Genomic DNA, 19,943 nt, shown 5'->3' on the forward strand with positions numbered 1-19,943 from the left:
TAATCTGCTTCAGGAAGGTTTCGTAAAGAGGCAGAATGGTCAGGGTACTGGACTGAGTCCCAGGAGAGATCAGGTCTGCCCCGACTTGCTGGGTGACTTCAGGCAAGTCATATCACCGGTTTCCCCTCCCAGCTTTTGGACGAAATCTTAGCCCCAGTGAAATCGATGTCAAAACATCCAATGACTTTAATGAAACCAGAGTTTCACCTTTTATTAGTCTTGTGACACTAAGCAGAAGGTGATTAACAAGGCAATAGGAAAGAAGGGATAAATGTATTTAAAACATGATTGCACAGTGATAATTCAAGGTGACCATCAACCAAAGAACTATGAATAGAGTACAGCAAAGAAGCAAGTGGTATTAGGTTAAAATAATATTTCCCCCCATATCAATTCAGTGCAGAGCATTACTTTACATACAAGCAGACTGAGCAACTGTCCTCTCTTAACATATTCTACCCTTTGATTAGAGATAGAAGCAAGGAAAAAAGGATGGACAGTAATGAGAGATTGCATAATGTCATCTTCATGGATGAAGAAACAGTGGAAGTGGATTACAATGGCAATATGTGTTTCTGGAACGCCTGTATTTAGCACCTGAAGCCACAAAGTTACCTGTCTGGGAACCATTTCAACAATGGAGAATGGCCCCATGGTTATTTTGGAAGATGCAGCATGGTTTTATATACTGCCCATTAAATCTTATAGTACTTGTTTTGCATCTGTGCAACTACTGTACTATCATTTTAGGTGACATGGACCAATAATCCCTTTTGTTCTAAAGCAGAATGCTGGAAGAAGTGGTACCATTCCTGATGAAGTTTAATCCTCCCAGATGTTTTTCCAGTGTGATGGTGTCATGTACATTCTGTTCCAGTTTCTAGGTAAAGGGCTATATAAACAACTAATATTATTCTAATCAAAATACAATAAATGAGAGATTTAACTTTCTTGCAGACAGTGACCCAACCATGGGGGCTGCTTTCACGGAGAACCGTGAGCACAAACAGCTCCTAATGATGAATTTTGGTACAAGTTAAAATAAGAATATAAGAATGTTGATCACGGCTTTGCAATTTGCTGTCTACTTGCAATCTCTTTTTTGATCTACAGGTAACTGGATATGAACCCAATAGAGCTAATGTGGCATCACCATGGCCCCATTATATATTGGCAGAGGCTAAAGTCAGCAAAAAAGGGGGAACTGAAGGTCATTCAGAGAACATCTCCACACTGCTGAAAAATGTAAGAGACACAGAAATCATCTGGCCATATCAGAGAGAAAATGAGTTGCCAGCAGGATGTAGCACTGATTTTGTTGCTGGACATTAGAGGTGTCACAGAATTTCAACTGAGACAATGGCTTTTGTTACAACATGAAAGCTAGTCATCCCACTCCACAACCATGCATTCTATGAAAATCTCAACTTTCGTAAGGCATTTGATACTGTCTCACATGACCTTCTCAAACAAACTAGAGAAATACAACTGGTTGGAAAACTGTACTGAAAAGAGTTATTTATCAATGGTTCAGTCAAGCTGGAAGGCCATATCATGTGGGGTCCCACAGGGATCTGTCCTGGGTTCAGAGTACACGTGTAAAATTTGTGGACCATACCAAGCTGGGAGGAATTGCAGCACTTTGGAGGACAGGATTAGAAATCAAAATGATTCTGACAAACTGGAGAAATAGTCTAAAATAAATAGGATGAAATTCATTTAGGATAAATGTGAAGTTCTATACTTGGGATGGAATAATCAATTGCACAAATACAAAACAGGAAATGACTGCCTAGGAAGGAGTACTGCAAAAAGGGATCTGTGGCTGTTATACCAATTATATTAGACCAGTAAAAACCAGCAGGATCTTATTAAAGGGGACAAGGGAAAGATGCCACATTTATTATTACAACAATTTATGACTAATAACTAATATCTTAATTCTTATACACACCCATTATACCTATTACCTATACACGCACACACACACTCACATTATAATACCTAATACCTATACACACACAGATACACACATTCACACACACACCCCGACATTCATCAGGTGTTCTGCAGCTGCTGCATAGTTACCAGTCCTGAAGATAGCTTAAGTTCATGGCTTGATTTTGCAGCTTGGGTTCGTAGCTTGTGGCAGCTAACTGGCCAGGAAAGCTGGGCACAAGGCTGAGCTGGATCTCTGTTGGGAAGGCACCGATGTTCTTCCATGTTGGCAGCAGAATGTTACCCAGAGTTTCTCATCTCACCCTTCTTTTTTATAGGCTTTTAGTTTTGGATTCAAAGTCTATAGGTCTTGCTGTGTCACGCTGCCTCTGGGTTTAGATTGATCACCGATCAATTGCAGGCGTGACTTTCAGCCTTGGACCTGGCTTTGATCTTCCTTCTGTTGTCCTTTTCTTTTTAGGGTGGATGTTTCTTACTTTGTTTAGGGCTGTTGTCTAGGTCTTCAGCCATTGGTATTTGAACTTTATCTCATCAGGACAGGCTGGGGCTGGAGGTTGATTCCATCATTCATACATACCTCATTCACACATCTAAACTAAACTAATAAGATTACAGCAGGGTTTGCAAAAATGAAGGTTGGAGGAAGCTTTTACAAAATGGAGTGAGTGTTTTAAAATGGGGTTTGAATTACAATATGGAACAGAAGTTACAGTATAGGCAAGTGTAGTGAATGGTGAACAGAAGTTACATTAATAAAGTGAACAATTGAAAACAATTTCATTTATCAGTTCTACATGGCTTGTAGTGGATTAGAAACTAAATATGAGTCAACAATATAATATTGTTGAAAAAAAAACTCATCACTTTGGGATGTATTAGCAGGGGTGTTGCAAGCAAGACATGAGAAGTAATTTTTCCACTCTACTCAGCATTGATAAGACCTTAGCTAGAGTACTGTGTTTAGTTCTGGGCACCACACTTCAGGAAAGAGGTGGACAAACTGGAGAAAGTTTGAGCAGAAGAGAGCAACAGAATGACTAAAGGTCTAGAAAACATGACCTGTGAGGAAAGGTTGAAAAATTGGGTTTGGTAAGCCTGGCGAAGAGAAGAGTGAGGGGGTACAGGAAAACTATCTTCAAGTATGGAAAATGTTGTTATAAAGAGGAGGGCGTTAAATTGTTCTCCTTAACCACTGAGAACAGGACAAGAAGTAACAGGCTTAAATTGTAAGAGGGGAAATTTAGGCTAAACATTAAGAAAAACTTTCTAACCATAAGGGTAGTTCAGGAACAAATTACCAAGGGAGGTAATGGAATCTCCGTCATTGGAGGTTTTTAAGAGCAGGTTGGACGTACACCTGTCAGGGATGGTCTAGATAACATTTAGTCCTGCCTCAGTGCTGGGGACTGGACTAGATGGCCTTGTAGGGATATTAAAGAGGGTACTAACAGTGATTCCCCCAAGTAACAGTGACCCCCCAGTTTCACCAAGTACAAAAATCTTTTAGTTCTTCTGTTAAAACTTGTAAGTTGCTATCTGCAGAAACCATTGATCGTATCTGTCCTGTGAAAGGTACTTGATTACTATGTAAAACTTACAAACAAGTTAATTGACTTTTTTCTTGAAGTAAACACTATGTTACCTGTAATTGATACAATGTAAACAAACACTATAAGCCGTTAAGTGACTTTTACTTTATTATAACAGCAATGGCTCCTAGGCACACACCCCAAGAGTGGTGGAAACAGTAAATTAAAATATGGTTAAGATATGGAATGTATGTTAATGAATGCTTGATGTACATGAATGGTTAGGGAGGTGCCAGCCTAGAAAGGGAGTATCCATTGGCCAAAGAATGTGTCAAGTGGACCACCAGAAAACCCCCGGAGGATAAACTGGGATCCACCCCAACACCTGGAAGGATGAGAAACACAAACTTTGGACAGTGTGAAGCCACCAGGAATATGCCATCTGCTGATTGAGTCAGCAACAGCAGGATAAAACAGTTCCCATAGACTTACATAGGAATTAATTCCTATAAAAATGTACTCTAAAGACTGAGGACTTTGAGTCTCTGGTTCTGCTGCCAGCCTCCAGGAGCATCAGGTGCATCTGACACAGACCCGGCTCCATCTTCATGACCAAGATACCTGGCCAGTAACTTGGCATGAGCAACTTCTAGGCTGGTAACTTTAACACCTATACAAAACTTGAATAAATGATTGTCTGAATGAATATATATATGTGTGTGTGTGTGTATAAGGAATAAGTAGTAATAGGAATAAGTAGTCAAACAACGTTGTTTACTTTTATCTTTTGCTTTATTATTATATTTACAATAAATATGACATCTTTGCCTTATCCCTCTTAATAAGATCCTGTTGGTTTTTATTATATTGGTATAACAATCTACCAAGGTCCCTTCCAGTCCTTCATTTCTATGATTCGGGGGTTCCAGTCTGAAGCACAGACAGGATATCAACCAGGATAAAGCCTTGAATATCCAAGAATCTCAAACCCCTGTATGATAGGCAAGTATTATTCTAATCTTACAAATTGGTAAACTGAGCCATAGAAAGAGTGAAAAAAGGCACTTGCACCCAGGGTCAAACAGGGAGCTGGTGGCAAATTCAGGAACAGAATCTGAGTTCCATTGCTTTAACCACCTGAATATACATCTTCCTAAAATCTTAAAGAAAATGGATACTTTTATGTTACTATATAACATCCTATATTTAATGTAGAAATGTTGCTTGAGTTTGAGACATTCAGTTAATATTACGCTTAAAAATGATAAAGTATCAGTTTAGGGGCCAAATCTTGACCAGGTCAGGGTTTGGCCCCAGTTATATGCTTCGTATTGACTTTGTGGAAAATAAATTAACAAATGCATCAAAAGCAAAATGAATTATGTTTGGCAAATTTCTACTCTACTCTCAGCCTTCCTCTTTACAGTAGGGGTATATTGGAAAAACAAATTAAAATTAATGCTTTAAACCAAGTCTTCAACACTATTTCAGGATTTCCATAAATAATATATGGAGATATACCTATCTCATAGAACTGGAAGGGACCTTGAAAGGTCATCAAGTCCAGTCCCCTGCCTTCACTAGCAGGACCAACTACTGAGTTTGCCCCAGATCCCTAAATGGCCCCCTCAAGGATTGAACTCACAACCCTGGGTTTAGCAGGCCAATACTCAAACCACTGAGCTATCCCACCCCTCTAAACAGTCATTAAAGATCACTATTCTACAAGAACTTAAAAATGTTTACCGCTGGTGAAATATTGAACCTAATGTTCAGTTAGACAGTCCTCAAAAATGATATGGCATTCACTGTACATGTCTTGCATTTCCTTTAAAAGAGACAATTTAATGCAAGGTATGGCCCTCTCCTGGAGCTACCCCCACAGTGGCACTATGCAGTCAGTCATCCCAATATAAATACCTCAAGATCTTCCAACATTTCTGGCTAAAGTGGCAGCCAATGGTCTAATGCAAGTGAGAATATTGCTTGAATTCTACTGGTCTGCTTTTCTGTAGGCTTCCTATCCAGTAATAATATAACCGTTTGACACCTGCGGGGGAAGGGATAAAGCTGGTCTTACATACTTTTAAAGAAAGTCCAAGAATTGCTGTGTTTCCTCAGCCTCTCTCCTCCTGCTATCACAATGTTCCTGCTGTTTTTATAATCTCCCCATTAGTCTCCTATCAGTTTTTTCTCTGTGTCTTCCATCTTTTTATTTCTTTAAAATATGCTTTATTATCACCATTCTTGACCCCAGCCACCAAGCAAGCAACACACGCGCCATGATGACTGTACAGTTTACATGCCGTAGGATTGGCTGTGGAAAGGGAGAAGAGAGATAGCTATTATATAGCCTTTTCAAATATATACACCGGTAGCTGTAATTCAAAAGAAAACACCACTGAATGCCTCCAGCTATAACTACAGATATAACAACTATTACCAAAACAGGTGCCAAACATTGCTGGAACTACCCTGACACTCCATACACTATTTAATGAATATTTTATTCTTATTCCAGGAAAGGCTTTTAAAAGAATACAGGAGACAACAATTATGCAGAGCTGTCTTACTAACGGAGAGAGCAAGAATGTAAGCTCTAACATGAAACTGAAAGATGGACACTTTTCACAAGAGCATTGTTTCTTAAATCTTACAACATAGGATGGACTGAAACTGCAAAAAGTGCATACTGCTGACCCAAAGACAACAGTGGCCATATTCAAAACCATATTTGCCTAGCAAAGTATACTGGTGTTGGCACACTGTTTGACTGATAAATTACAGAGCTTGCATCTGTTATGCAGAGCAGTAGCTGGAGTTCTGCCTAACAATTATCTGTAGTCTGACTCTGAAAGTCTATTTGGCAGAAGGATGAATTTGATAACAAAGGCCTGATTCACTGACATTGATAACCAAATTGGTATTTCCAGCACTCAATGGTTAAAACCAGCAGCTGTGCATAAGACTCTATAATTCTATAATGCTAGAAATAGCATTGACTCAGAAAATATTCAGGCAGGTACCCAATGTGTCTCTGTCATTATCTTGTTCATATATAAAATGAAAAACTACCAAAGTACAAGTTAATTAGGCATTCTGGTTTACAGTTATTTTAGACCTTACAGATATTTTAGACCCTACAGTTGTGTCAGCAGCTATACCCTGAAGTTAAATATGAATTCTGAGATATAGGCTGAAGAGAATTTGCAAAAGGACGCCCAAATCCAATCAAAAGACAATAGGCATTGGGTGCACAGCTCTCCTTTAGCTCCTTTGAAAGCTGTTGTACATTTACATGTCCAAGCAGACACATATTCCTGGAAAAGGTCCCTAGTTTATAAGCGTAACTGAAGCTCATTTAAGGCTCAGTTCTGCACAACTGAAGTCAATGAGAATTTTGCTATTGACTGCAATGAAAGCAGAATTAAGGCCTTACCCATTACCGTGAGGCTCTTCACAGTATTCCATTTGATCTTTTTATCTAATTCTTAAGTCACCATTCAAAGGTACAATCACACAGTTTATCTGTCAGTCTACATTTCTGTCTGAAAGAGAGATTACCGTTCACATTTTTGAGGATTGATGATCATATCAGCAATATGGGACATAATGATACTGGCTGGTTAAAGTTATGCAGAGAGCAATGTCCTATTTATTTTTAATTCCAAAATGCTGCTGATTGCAAAGCAATGAGGAATCAGAACTTGAAACCTTCCTAAGACAAAAAGGAAGCAATACAGGAAAAACTGTTTCTATGGTTTTCAGATATTAGCCTTTCTCCTCTCCCCCAAATGGCCTTTAAAATAAGTACGACTCATTCGAGAAAAGGCTCTTACAGATGGATTAAAGTGATAGCTCGGTCAGGATTTCAATAATATTAATTGTTGGTGGTGGAGAGTTTAAAACCAGGAGAAATTAGCAATTTGTGGTATCTCTCACCTACAGGCATTCTATACTGTAATAAGGGGATCCTCTCACCTGACTGGAAAACTCTGCCTAGTCATGGAATATCAAGCATATGTCATTGTCTTTTATTCCAGATCTATTAAGTATACTTAAAAAGACAGCCAACATGGTGAGTGCAAACAGTTCCCCCAAATCTCTCATTTAGCTTATTTAATAAAAGCTAATGTTAAACTTGCACCACATTAGTTTAGGAATTCACTGGTACTGTAACGGACCATACATTGTCAGTAGTACTAACACTTTAATCTCTGGTAGTTGTTTATCTTAAGAACAGGATTTCACAGAAATCAAAGCAAGTCTTTCCTAATCTGCTTATCCACAAACTCAATCAAGGTACATGAGAGATGAATTTGGCCACTACAATTTAAAGGCACAAACAAAAGTACACTCTTATTATAAAAATAAAATACAGTAGTATTGTCTTGTAGTATCTCCTTTCAATTGCACTGTATAAAAGTATGTATATACATAGTAAATAGTGAGTCATGTTTTTAAGTCCTGAGCACACCAAATAATTTAAGCCAGGTGCAATGACAATGATAATTCTGTTCCTTACTTTATTTTTTGCTGGTACAATAAAACAATGAGCAACAGACATGTGCAAGTTGCACTGCTGTTAAAGCAATATGTGAAATGTTCATCACAAAGAGTTGTCTTTTTGCACTGATCAATATAACCATCAAAAAGTGAAATGCAAATACTCTGTTTCTCAGAATAAGTAACGCTATTATTGGGTTTACCTCCTTAGAAACCTGGAGATGCATTATTTGGCATTACAATGAATGCTCTAAAGATGAAACATCAAAGGAAACAGAAAAAAGTGCAAATATATTCAATGTTTTATCTTCTAATTGATTAAAGTGTTTTTACATAAAAGAAAAGCCATCTTAAAATAATAAATACATGAGATGAGTATGAATGTTAATGCTATTTCAGTTTGCTCTGTTAATTACGTATACAGACCTTTTGCCATCTGTCAGATATTTTTCTAGTTAACTCTATGCATTTTTCCCTCTCTAATGTGGTATAAAGAGATCAAAGTCCACACTTCCTGCAGACAGATTCTGAAATAATACTGAAGTCCCTAAGAGATGAATTTTCAATTACAGTTTATATTCACATTTCGAAAAACCCCAAACTTCAGCAGACTATTAAAGGGTTAAATGATCATGTCACATTTTACACAATAGAAATTCAGTTTAATAAACATAACATTTTTAATAGCAGAATAGCAAACAGCAGAATAGCAAACAGCCTGCAGCAAATGAGACAGGATACAAATGAACCCTCAGAGCAGCTAAGAATTAAGATCCGTTTTCTTTCACTTACCAGCGTTATCCATTTTTTCTGCACCCTCCAGCACTCAAGAAGGAGAGTTCTATAGAAAAGCAGCCGGTGCTGCTCGTTTTCTCTCTATTGAAGCTCACTGCCCTTCTCCTGATTATTAGACCTTGCTGGTAGTCAGAGCATACTTCATGCACTGACTGCAGTAGACACCACCAGGAAATTTATATCTCTAAGGATGACAAACAGCCATTAGCTCCATTATAGGCTGATTAAGACTGTGTGAGCCTATCAAGTGAATACTTGAATCCCCCCTGGATTTTCACCTCTCCTGGGGAGAAAACAAAAAACCCCTCCAACTATATAATATTGAATACATATTTGCAAAGTAGAAAAAATGTTGTTTTAATGCAGAAGTGTTTAAAAGGTGGGGAGGCAAAACTCTAAAGAAAAAGATGTAGATAATAGACTGGAATGAGCCTACATTATAAATGGCAAAAGTTTTGATTCTGGGAGGGTGGAGAGTGGGGAAAGGCAGCTTTTTTCCTAAGGCATTTTTGCTTTGAGAAAAATGTATCACTGAAAGAAGTTACATTTGCTGCAGTCATTAATTCTGGCTATGCGTTAAATCCTACAACTTCTATGTCTGATGTCCCATATTGTTTACTAGAAATGCATTTATAGCTGTATCGATAGGCATACGCAGACAAGCAATTAATCCACTGGAGACATTAATTATTATACTACCATTTGCAGGCTAAAAGTAACTAAAGGGTCAGAGCCTATTAGTCAAGGGCAAAACTGTTATTGGATGTCAGCAGAATCAAGCCCAACAAAAACTGACTGACATACGTAGAATGAAAGGCCAAATACAGATGTTTCTGCTAGATTTTCCATGCCATCTGAGATGCTGATGCCCAAGATTTTTCTATAATAATGTAAAATAATTTCAGTGGAATTGGATTTTTAAACATTTCCCTTTTCTATATTGTCAGAAGTTCTCTACTTAAAAATAATAGATATTTTTTATGTTCACACAAAGATATTTCTCCTGCCAACTGAGGTTGAATGAATTCAATATGGGGATAGGCATCAGGGGACTGGGTTCTATTCCCAGACCTACCATCTGACCGGAGGGAAGGAACAATCTTTACCTCAGTTTCCTCATTTGTAAGAGAGAGAGAATCCTACTTTTCTGAAGTTCATTAGAGTCTTATATAAAAAGGTATTGCTACCTAGTCATGAAACTACATAAATGCCACACATTCTGCTATTATCTCTTTCATTTAAATAATTGTGTGTGCTACCATAATCCTCAGTAGTGTTGTAAAGAAAATGGAATTTTTTTTGTCTTTTATTGATATAAGATTCTGCTCACCACCAATCAGTGTATTATAGGAGAACAATATACATCTCTGCAATTACTCCCCACCCTGACCTCCCTCCTTTTTAAATAAAAAAATGCTTAGTGCCCTGATCTATTTGCACTGATTGGAGGTGGGGAGAGAGAATCAACTGCTGAGAGTGAGGCCTGGTCTACACTATGCGTTTAAACTGATTTTAGCAGCGTTAAACCGATTTAACGCTGTACCCATCCACACTATGAGGCCCTTTATATCGATATAAAGGGCTCTTTAAATCGGTTTCTGTACTCCTCCTCAATGAGAGGAGTAGCGCTAAAATCGTTATTACCATATCGGATTAGGGTTAGTGTGGCCGCAAATCGACAGTATTGGCCTCCGGGTGGTATCCCACAGCGCACCACTGTGACCACTCTGGACAGCAGTCTGAACTCAGATGCAGTGGCCAGGTAAACAGGAAAAGCCCCGCGAACTTTTGAATTGCATTTCCTGTTTGCCCAGCGTGGAGCTCTGATCAGCACAGGTGGCGATGCAGTCCCAAATCCAAAAAGAGCTCCAGCACGGACCGTACGGGAGATACTGGATCAGATCGCTGTATGGGGAGACAAATCTGTTCTATCAGAGCACCGTTACAGAAAACGAAATGCCAAAGCATTTGAAAAAAATCTCCAGGCTACACAGTGCTGTGTGACAAGCGTATCTGAAAGCCAAAGAATCAAATGGACGCTCATGGAGGGAGGGAGGGGGTACTGAGGACTCCAGCTATCCCACAGTCCACAGCAGTCTCTGAAAAATATTTACATTTTTGGCTGAGGTCCCAATGCCTGTAGGTTCAAACACATTGTCCGGCGTGGTTCAGGGTATAGCTCGACAATTTACTCCCTCCCCACCACGTGAAAGAAAAGGGAAAGATATAGTTTCTTGACTTCTTTCAATGTTACCCTATGTCTACTGAATGCTGCTGGTAGACGCGATGCTGCGGCAGTGAAGAGCAGTATCCGCTCCTGTCAGTAACCTAGTCCCAGATTTGGACCTTAGCGTCCAAAATATGGGGGTTAGCATGAAAACCTCCAAGCTTAGTTACCAGCTTGGACCTGGTACTGCTGCCACCACCCAAAAAATTAGAGTGTTTTGGGGCACTCTGGTCCCCCCAAAAACCTTCCCTGGGGACCTCAAGACCCAAATCCCTTGAGTTTCACAACAAAGGGAAATAAATCTTTTCCCTTCCCCCCTCCAGGTGCTCCTGGAGAGATACACAGAAGCAACCTCCGTGAATCTAAGCAGAGGGAGTCCACCCTCTCTAATTCCAGTCCTGGAAACAAAAGCACTTCCCTCTTCACCCAGAGGGAATGCAAAGTCAGGCTAGTACATCTAACACACATAGGTCTCCCCTGACTTCTTCCTCCCACCAATTCCCTGGTGAGCTGCAGACTCAATTCCCTGGAGTTCCTCACTAAAGAAAAAACTCCAACAGGTCTTAAAAGAAAGCTTTATATAAACAAGAAAGAAAAATACATACAAATGGTCTCTCTGTATTAAGGTGACAAATACAGGGTCAATTGCTTAAAAGAAATATGAATAAACAGCCTTATTCAAAAAGAATACAATTTAAAGCACTCCAGCAACTATAGACATGTAAATACAAAACAACAAACCATTTTTGTACTCACAACTTGGAAACAGAAGATTAGAAAGCAGGAAATAGAAAAATCCTTCTCTAGCTGAGAGAGATTCAGGCAGAAGACAAAGAACTCAGACACAAACTTCCCTCCACCCAGAGTTGAAAAAAGTCTGGTTTCCTGATTGGTCCTCTGGTCAGGTGTTTCAGGATACTTTTTTTTTCAGATGAAAGAGACATTAACCCTTAGCTATCTGTTTATGACACGCCCCCCAAATTGCAGACAGTGGGGAAGCTCACTGGCGGCGATTTCCTTCTAGAACTTTAAAATAAACAGATTACTACAACACATGCACCTTTACATATACCACTAACAGACTTCTACATTTTAAGAACACTTTTTAACTACTAGATTCTGGGAAACTCTCACGGGAGAGTGCATCAGCTACTTTGTTAGAAGCTCCTGTGATGTGCTGAATTTCAAAATCAAAATCCTGGAGAGCTAAACTCCAACGAAGAAGTTTCTTGTTGTTCCCCTTGGCAGTATGAAGCCACTTTAGTGCAGCATGGTCAGTTTGTAGTTGGAACCGCCGTCCCCAAACATATGGGCGTAGCTGTTCCAGGGCGTACACAATGGCATAGCATTCCTTTTCGCTGACTGACCAGTGACTTTCCCTCTCAGACAGTTTCTTGCTGAGAAACACGACAGGATGGAAGTTGTGATCTGTTGCTTCCTGCATGAGCACTGCTCCTATACCACGCTTAGATGCATCCGTGGTTACTAGGAATGGCTTGTCAAAGTCCGGGGCCCTGAGCACAGGGTCAGACATGAGCGTTGCCTTAAGTTGGGTAAAGGCCTTTTGACACTCATCAGTCCACTTCACTGCATTTGGCTGGGTCTTTTTGGTCAGGTCGGTCAGTGGGGCAGCGATTTGGCTGTAGTGTGGTACAAATCGCCTGTAGTACCCGGTCAAGCCTAAGAAGGATTGGACCTGTTTCTTTGACCTTGGGACACGCCACTTTTGGATAGCATCCACCTTGGCCTGTAGGGGGTTTATGGTTCCTCGACCCACCTGGTGCCCCAGGTAAGTCACTGTGTTTTGGCCTATTTGACACTTTTTGGCCTTAACAGTTAGTCCGGCCTGCCTGATGCGCTCAAAGACCTTTTCCAGGTGTAGTAGGTGTTCGGGCCAGGAGTCTGAAAAAATGGCGACATCATTGAGGTAGGCAACTGCAAATTCTCCCAGTCCTGCTAGTAGACCATCTACCAGCCTCTGGAAGGTGGCAGGTGCATTTCGAAGGCCGAAAGGAAGGACATTGAATTCATACACCCCCGCATGGGTGACGAATGCTGACCTCTCCTTGGCAGGTTCATCTAGCGGTACTTGCCAGTACCCCTTGGTTAAGTCTATTGTAGAGATGAATTGAGCACGTCCCAACTTCTCCAATAGCTCATCGGTGCGTGGCATTGGATAGTTGTCTGGACGAGTTACCGCATTTAGCTTACGGTAGTCCACGCAAAAGCGTATTTCCCCATCTGGTTTGGGTACCAGAACCACTGGAGATGCCCATGCACTGGTAGATGAGCGGATTATACCCATCTGTAGCATGTTCTGGATTTCCCGTTCTATAGCAGCTTGGGCATGAGGAGACACCCGGTAGGGTGGGGTTCTAATGGGGTGAGCATTACCTGTGTCAATGGAGTGGTATGCCCGTTCAGTCCGTCCTGGGGTGGCTGAGAACAATGGGGCAAAGCTAGTGCACAGCTCCTTGATTTGTCGCAGCTGCAGACGTTCCAGGGTGGTTGAGAGGTTCACCTCTTCCACGCCACTGTCTTTTTTCCAGTCGTAGTAGACACCTTCAGGCCACTCAGCATCATCTCCCTGGACTGTAAACTGACAAACCTGTAAGTCTCTGGAATAGAAAGGCTTGAGAGAATTAACATGGTACACTCTAGGCTTTAGTGAGGAATTGGGAAATGCTATGAGGTAGTTCACAGTTCCCAGGCGCTCTTGGACCATGAATGGCCCTTTCCATGATGCTTCCATCTTATGGGCCTGTTGCGCCTTCAAGACCATAACCTGGTCTTCTACCTTGAAGGAACGTTCTCTGGTATGTTTGTCATACCAGGCCTTTTGCTCTTCCTGAGCATCCTTTAGGTTTTCTCTAGCAAGGGCTAAAGAGTGTCGGAGGGTGCTTTGTAGGTTGCTTACAAAGTCCAGAATGTTAGTTCCTGGAGAAGGCGTAAACCCCTACCATTGCTGCTTCACCAACTGTAATGGCCCCTTAACCTCGTGACCATACACAAGTTCAAACGATGAAAACCCTAAACTGGGATGTGGTACAGCCCTGTAGGCAAACAGCAACTGCTGCAACACTAGGTCCCAATTATTGGAGTATTTGTTGACGAATTTATGTATCATGGCCCGCAACGTTCCATTAAACCTTTCCACCAGGCCATTGGTTTGATGATGGTACGGGGTGGCAACCAAGTGATTCACCCCATGAGTTTCCCACAGTTTTTCCATGGTCCCTGCCAGGAAATTAGATCCTGAATCTGTAAGGATGTCGGAAGGCCAACCTACCCTGGCAAAGATGTCTGTTAGGGCCAGGCACACAGTGTTAGCCCTGGTGTTGCCTAGAGCTACTGCTTCCGGCCATCGGGTAGCAAAGTCCACTAAAGTCAGTACGTACTGCTTTCCTCTGGGTGTCTTTTTTGGGAAAGGACCCAGAATATCCACAGCTACTGGCTGAAATGGGACCTCAATTATGGGGAGTGGCTGGAGAGGGGCCTTGACCTGGTCTTGGGGTTTTCCCACTCTTTGGCATACCTCACAAGACCGGACATACTTGGCAACGTCCTTGCCCATCCCCTCCCAGTGGAAGGACTTCCCCAACCGGTCCTTGGTTCTGTTCACCCCAGCATGGCCACTGGGATGATCATGGGCTAAGCTTAAGAGCTTCCCTCGGTACTTAGTTGGAACCACCAACTGTTTTTGTGGCTGCCATTTTTCCCGGTGTCCACCAGAAAGAATCTCCTTGTATAAAAGTCCTTGGTCTATAACAAACCGGGATCGATTAGAAGAGCTGAGAGGCGGTGGGGTGCTCCGTGCCGCCGCCCAAGCTTTCTGAAGGCTGTCATCTGCTTCCTGCTCAGTCTGGAACTGTTCCCTTGAGGCTGGGGTTACCAGTTCTTCCTCAGACTGTGGACTTGGGCTTGGTCCCTCTGGAAGCGATGTAGGTGATGGGGTGGTTTCCGTTGCTGGTGAACCACTCTCCGCTGGTGCACCTGAGGGTATTTCAGGCTCTGGCTGAGCCTTTTGGGTACGGCTGTCTGTTGCTTCTGCCAGTTTTGTCTCACTTGTGCCCTCTGGCGTTGAGTTAGAAGATGTGGTTGCAATTGCTGGTGCTGGTTGCTGTTCCAGTTCTGGGCCTGGGACTGGAGGTGCTGTGGCTGTTTCAGTGGTAGGCATGGAATCCGGGTCCAATACCTCTGTCTGGGTCTCTGGTAACAAAGACTGGGCATCTGTGGACGGCTCATGAACAGGAATGGGTCTGGAAGCTTGCCTGGTTTGGCTATGTGTAACCATTCCCACTTGCTTGGCCCGCTTCACTTGGTTGGCCAAGTCTTCCCCCAGTAGCATGGGGATAGGATAATTGTTATAGACTGCAAAAGTCCACCTTCCTGACCAGCCTTTGTACTGGACAGGCAGTTCAGCTGTAGGCAAGTCTACAGCTTGTGACATGAAGGGGTAAATTGTCACTTTGGCCTTTGGGTTGATGAATTTGGGGTCTACGAAGGATTGGTGGATAGCTGACACTTGTGCCCCCGTGTCTCTCCACGCAGTAACCTTCTTTCCGCCCACTCTCAAATTTTCCCTTCGCTCCAAGGGTATTTGAGAGGCATCTGGGCCTGGGGATCTTTTGTGTGATGGTGGTGTAATGAACTGCACTCGGATGGCGTTTTTTGGACAGTTGACCTTGATACGTCCCAGTTCATTACACTTAAAGCATCTTCCATCTGATGGATCACTGGGCCGAGGTGAGTTACTGGAGACTGGTGAGGTGGAAGAATACTGTGTCTGTGGCTTTACTTGGGTTGTAGGTGGGGTTTTTGGCTGCCCTCGGTTGTAGGGTTTATGGTCGGTGTGCCCCCGGGGGTGTTTGTTCCCCTTGACAGTAGCTTTTTTGCTTTCTGCCACTTCCATCCATCTGGCTCCAATCTCCCCCACCTCAGCGAGATTTTTGGGTTTTCCATCTTGTATGTATCGTGTTATGTTCTCAGGAACACCATCCAAGAATTGCTCCATTTGTATGAGGAGGTGCAGTTCTTCCAAGGTTTTAACATTGTGTCCTGATATTCAGGCCTCATAATTTTTTCCAACGTAGTAGGCGTGTTTGGGAAATGACACATCTGGTTTCCACTTTTGGGTTCTGAAACACCGACGGGCATGATCCAGGGTGATCCCCATTCTGTATCTGGCCTTGGTTTGAAAAAGTTTATAGTCGTTCATGTTCTCCCTAGGCATTTCAGCTGCCACCTCTGCTAAAGGTCCACTGAGCTGTGGCCTCAATTCTACCATGTACTGGTCTTCAGGGATGCGGTACCCAAGACAGGCTCTTTCAACATTTTCCAAGAAGGCCTCCGTGTCATCACCTGCCTTGCAGGTGGGAAATTTCCTGGGCTGTGGAACAATCATTGGCGCAGGGTTGTTAGGGTTGGATGTGTTTTGCTTAGCCTTTTCTAATTCCATGGCCTGTCGGTGGGTTTCCCTCTGGAGTTCCAGCTGTTTTTGGTGGTCTGCATCTTTGGCTGCTTGCTCTCTTTTGTAGGCTGCCTCTCTTTCTCTTTCTCTCAGCTCCATCTCTTGTAGTCTTTTTTCCAGTTCTCGCCTGTGTTCAGCTTCTTTGAATTGTTCTTCGGCCTCCATTTTTGTCTTGGTAGGCATGGTTCCTGTTTTCTTGTGTTGGGGTGCCCTCCGGTGTTTATCTTCTGAACTGCAGGCTCTGTTGCCTCCTGGGGTCTGCCTAGCAATAGTGCCTTTTTCCCTTTCTTCCTAGCTAATTTTTTCAATGTAAAGTAAACCAGAAAAACCACTTTATTTGCATGTATATAGTGCTGGTATTTGCCTCCTAATGGGAGTGCTATTGTGACAAAAGACCCTTAACAGTCTCTTAATGGTTACTTGCTTAATATGCAAGCCACAGCTGCCAGAGAGAGCAGAAAAAAAATTTCTCTGGTTCCTTTTAAACCCAAACTGTTTCTCTCTGCTAAAAAGCCCCTAGCAGAGAAAAGAAAAATATAATATTCCTACTGGCTTCTGGATTCTATCTCACCACTGCCACTCATGTCAGTAACCTAGTCCCAGATTTGGACCTTAGCGTCCAAAATATGGGGGTTAGCATGAAAACCTCCAAGCTTAGTTACCAGCTTGGACCTGGTACTGCTGCCACCACCCAAAAAATTAGAGTGTTTTGGGGCACTCTGGTCCCCCCAAAAACCTTCCCTGGGGACCTCAAGACCCAAATCCCTTGAGTTTCACAACAAAGGGAAATAAATCTTTTCCCTTCCCCCCTCCAGGTGCTCCTGGAGAGATACACAGAAGCAACCTCCGTGAATCTAAGCAGAGGGAGTCCATCCTCTCTAATTCCAGTCCTGGAAACAAAAGCACTTCCCTCTTCACCCAGAGGGAATGCAAAGTCAGGCTAGTACATCTAACACACACAGGTCTCCCCTGACTTCTTCCTCCCACCAATTCCCTGGTGAGCTGCAGACTCAATTCCCTGGAGTTCCTCACTAAAGAAAAAACTCCAACAGGTCTTAAAAGAAAGCTTTATATAAACAAGAAAGAAAAATACATACAAATAGTCTCTCTGTATTAAGGTGACAAATACAGGGTCAATTGCTTAAAAGAAATATGAATAAACAGCCTTATTCAAAAAGAATACAATTTAAAGCACTCCAGCAACTATAGACATGTAAATACAAAACAACAAACCATTTTTGTACTCACAACTTGGAAACAGAAGATTAGAAAGCAGGAAATAGAAAAATCCTTCTCTAGCTGAGAGAGATTCAGGCAGAAGACAAAGAACTCAGACACAAACTTCCCTCCACCCAGAGTTGAAAAAAGTCTGGTTTCCTGATTGGTCCTCTGGTCAGGTGTTTCAGGATACTTTTTTTTTCAGGTGAAAGAGACATTAACCCTTAGCTATCTGTTTATGACAGCTCCTCTCCCCTCCCCGGTGGCAGATGGTGCAGTAGGACTGCTAGCCGTCCTTGTCATCAGCCCGTGAGTGCTCCTGGCTGGCCTCAGGTGAGGCTGGCCGGGGGCGCCTGGGTAAAAATAGGAATGATTCCTGGTCATTCCCAGTAGATGGTACAGAACGGCTGGTAACTGTCATCATCATAGCAACTGGGGGCTGAGCTCCACCAGCCCCCTCCCTTTCATGTGTAAAAAAAAGATTCTGTACTGCCTGGACTATCATAGCAGCGGGATGCTGGGCTCCTCTCCCCCACACCGCTTAATGTCCTGCCTGGACTATTATAGCAGCTAGAGGCTGCCTCCCCCTCATTTAATCTCAGTGTTTCTTATTCCTGCATTCTTTATTACTTCATCACACAAATGGGGGGGGACACTGCCACGGTAGCCCAGGAAGGTTGGGGAGGAGGGAAGCAACGGGTGGGGTTGTTGCAGGGACACCCCCTAGAATGGCATGCAGCTCATCATTTCTGCAGGATCTGACACGGAGCGGCTGTGCTCTCTGATACACTGCTTCTCTAGTACACTTGCCCCATCTTCTAGGCAGGACTGACTCTATTTTTAGATACCATAAAGGAGGGATTGACTCAGGGAGTCATTCCCATTTTTGCCTTTGCGTCCCCGGCCGACCTCAGCCAGGGGTACCCATGATAGCAGCAGACAGTACAGAACGACAGATAACTGTCATCTCATTGCCAATTTACAATGGCAGCAGATGCTACAGAATGACTGATAACTGTCTCTGCTATCATGCAAAAGCAAGTGAATGCTGCTGTGTAGCGCTGCAGTATCACCTCTGTCAGCGGCGTCAGGTAGATATATGGTGACAGTAAAAAAAAAAAGCTGAATGGGCTCCATGGTTGCCATGCTATGGCGTCTGCCTGGGCAATCCAGGGAAAAAGGGCGTGAAATGATTGTCTGCTGTTGCTTTCCCAGAGGAAGGAATGAGTGACGACATTTACCCAGAACCACCCACGACAATGATTTTTGCCCCATCAGGCACTGGGATCTCAACCCAGAATTCCAATGGGCAGGGGAGACTGCGGGAATTATGGGATAGTTATGGAATAGCTACTCACAGTGCAACGCTCCGGAAATCGACGCTAGCCTCGGACCATGGACACACACTACCGAATTAATGTGCTCAGTGTGGCCGCGTGCACTCGACTTTATACAATCTGTTTTACAAAACCGGTTTATGTAAAATCGGAATAATCCCGTAGTGCAGACGTACCCTGAATGTCATCAGCAAAAATGGAGAGTATCTAGGGCATGTTGGTTACATTCTATATTGTAGAAAGGAAAAGCTTGGATGGCTAAGGAGAGGCAAAATATTAGAAATATGTCACACTTTATATTAAAGTTCTATTTATAAATTATTTAAAAAGAGCCTATCAATGACAGATGTCATAATCATGTTGTAATAGTATGTGCGATAGAAGGTGAGAAGCATGTCAGTAGAAGGTGTTCTATATCATTATAAGCCATGGTAATAAGCAACCTATTCACCTGTTGAACTCTATAATAATCACTAACAAATGATTAACCAAGTAATAACATATTGAGTATTTATAAATGAATCCTTAACATAAAGTGTGAATCTCCTCTTCTAGGTCAAAACTAGAAAAGAACTCCTAGAAAAGAAAAAATACAAGTTACAGAACCAGAGAAGGTACATATGTTGATTAGCATACGCTGCTACATGTTACTTCTTAATGAAAACCCATGAGCAGATGTAACTATTACATTACAGCATCAGAGCGACATCTCACTTATGGTTTGGCTGCCAAAATGACTAAGTTTTAATTATCAATTTTAACTTTAATTTTCTATGGACATCTCTATCGTTGGTTGAAAAGTGTAAAAAGTGGTATTTTTTCAAAACTTTCCCAAATTTTGAAACCTCAGAATTATAAAATTTGAAAATCTGTCAGCCAGCTCTACTCAATTTTGTTCCTTT

General features: G+C 42.2%; 1 protein-coding gene across 4 annotated transcripts in view; it reads right to left on the minus strand.

The window, feature by feature from the left end:
• Positions 1-19,943, minus strand: part of PHACTR2 (phosphatase and actin regulator 2) — a 228,676-nt gene that overhangs the window by 155,356 nt on the left and 53,377 nt on the right. The window contains exon 1 of one of the 4 annotated variants that reach the window (XM_050949634.1): positions 8,787-8,912. The exons of the other annotated variants lie outside the window; for them this stretch is intronic. Coding sequence (XP_050805591.1) covers positions 8,787-8,799 — 13 coding nt within the window. The 5' untranslated portion in view covers positions 8,800-8,912. Of the gene's footprint in view, positions 1-8,786; positions 8,913-19,943 lie in introns of those variants that run through there. 4 annotated transcript variants of the gene reach the window in all.

The sequence above is a fragment of the Gopherus flavomarginatus genome, chromosome 4 (genome assembly GCF_025201925.1).
Source record: "Gopherus flavomarginatus isolate rGopFla2 chromosome 4, rGopFla2.mat.asm, whole genome shotgun sequence".
Classification (NCBI taxonomy): Eukaryota; Metazoa; Chordata; order Testudines; family Testudinidae; genus Gopherus; species Gopherus flavomarginatus.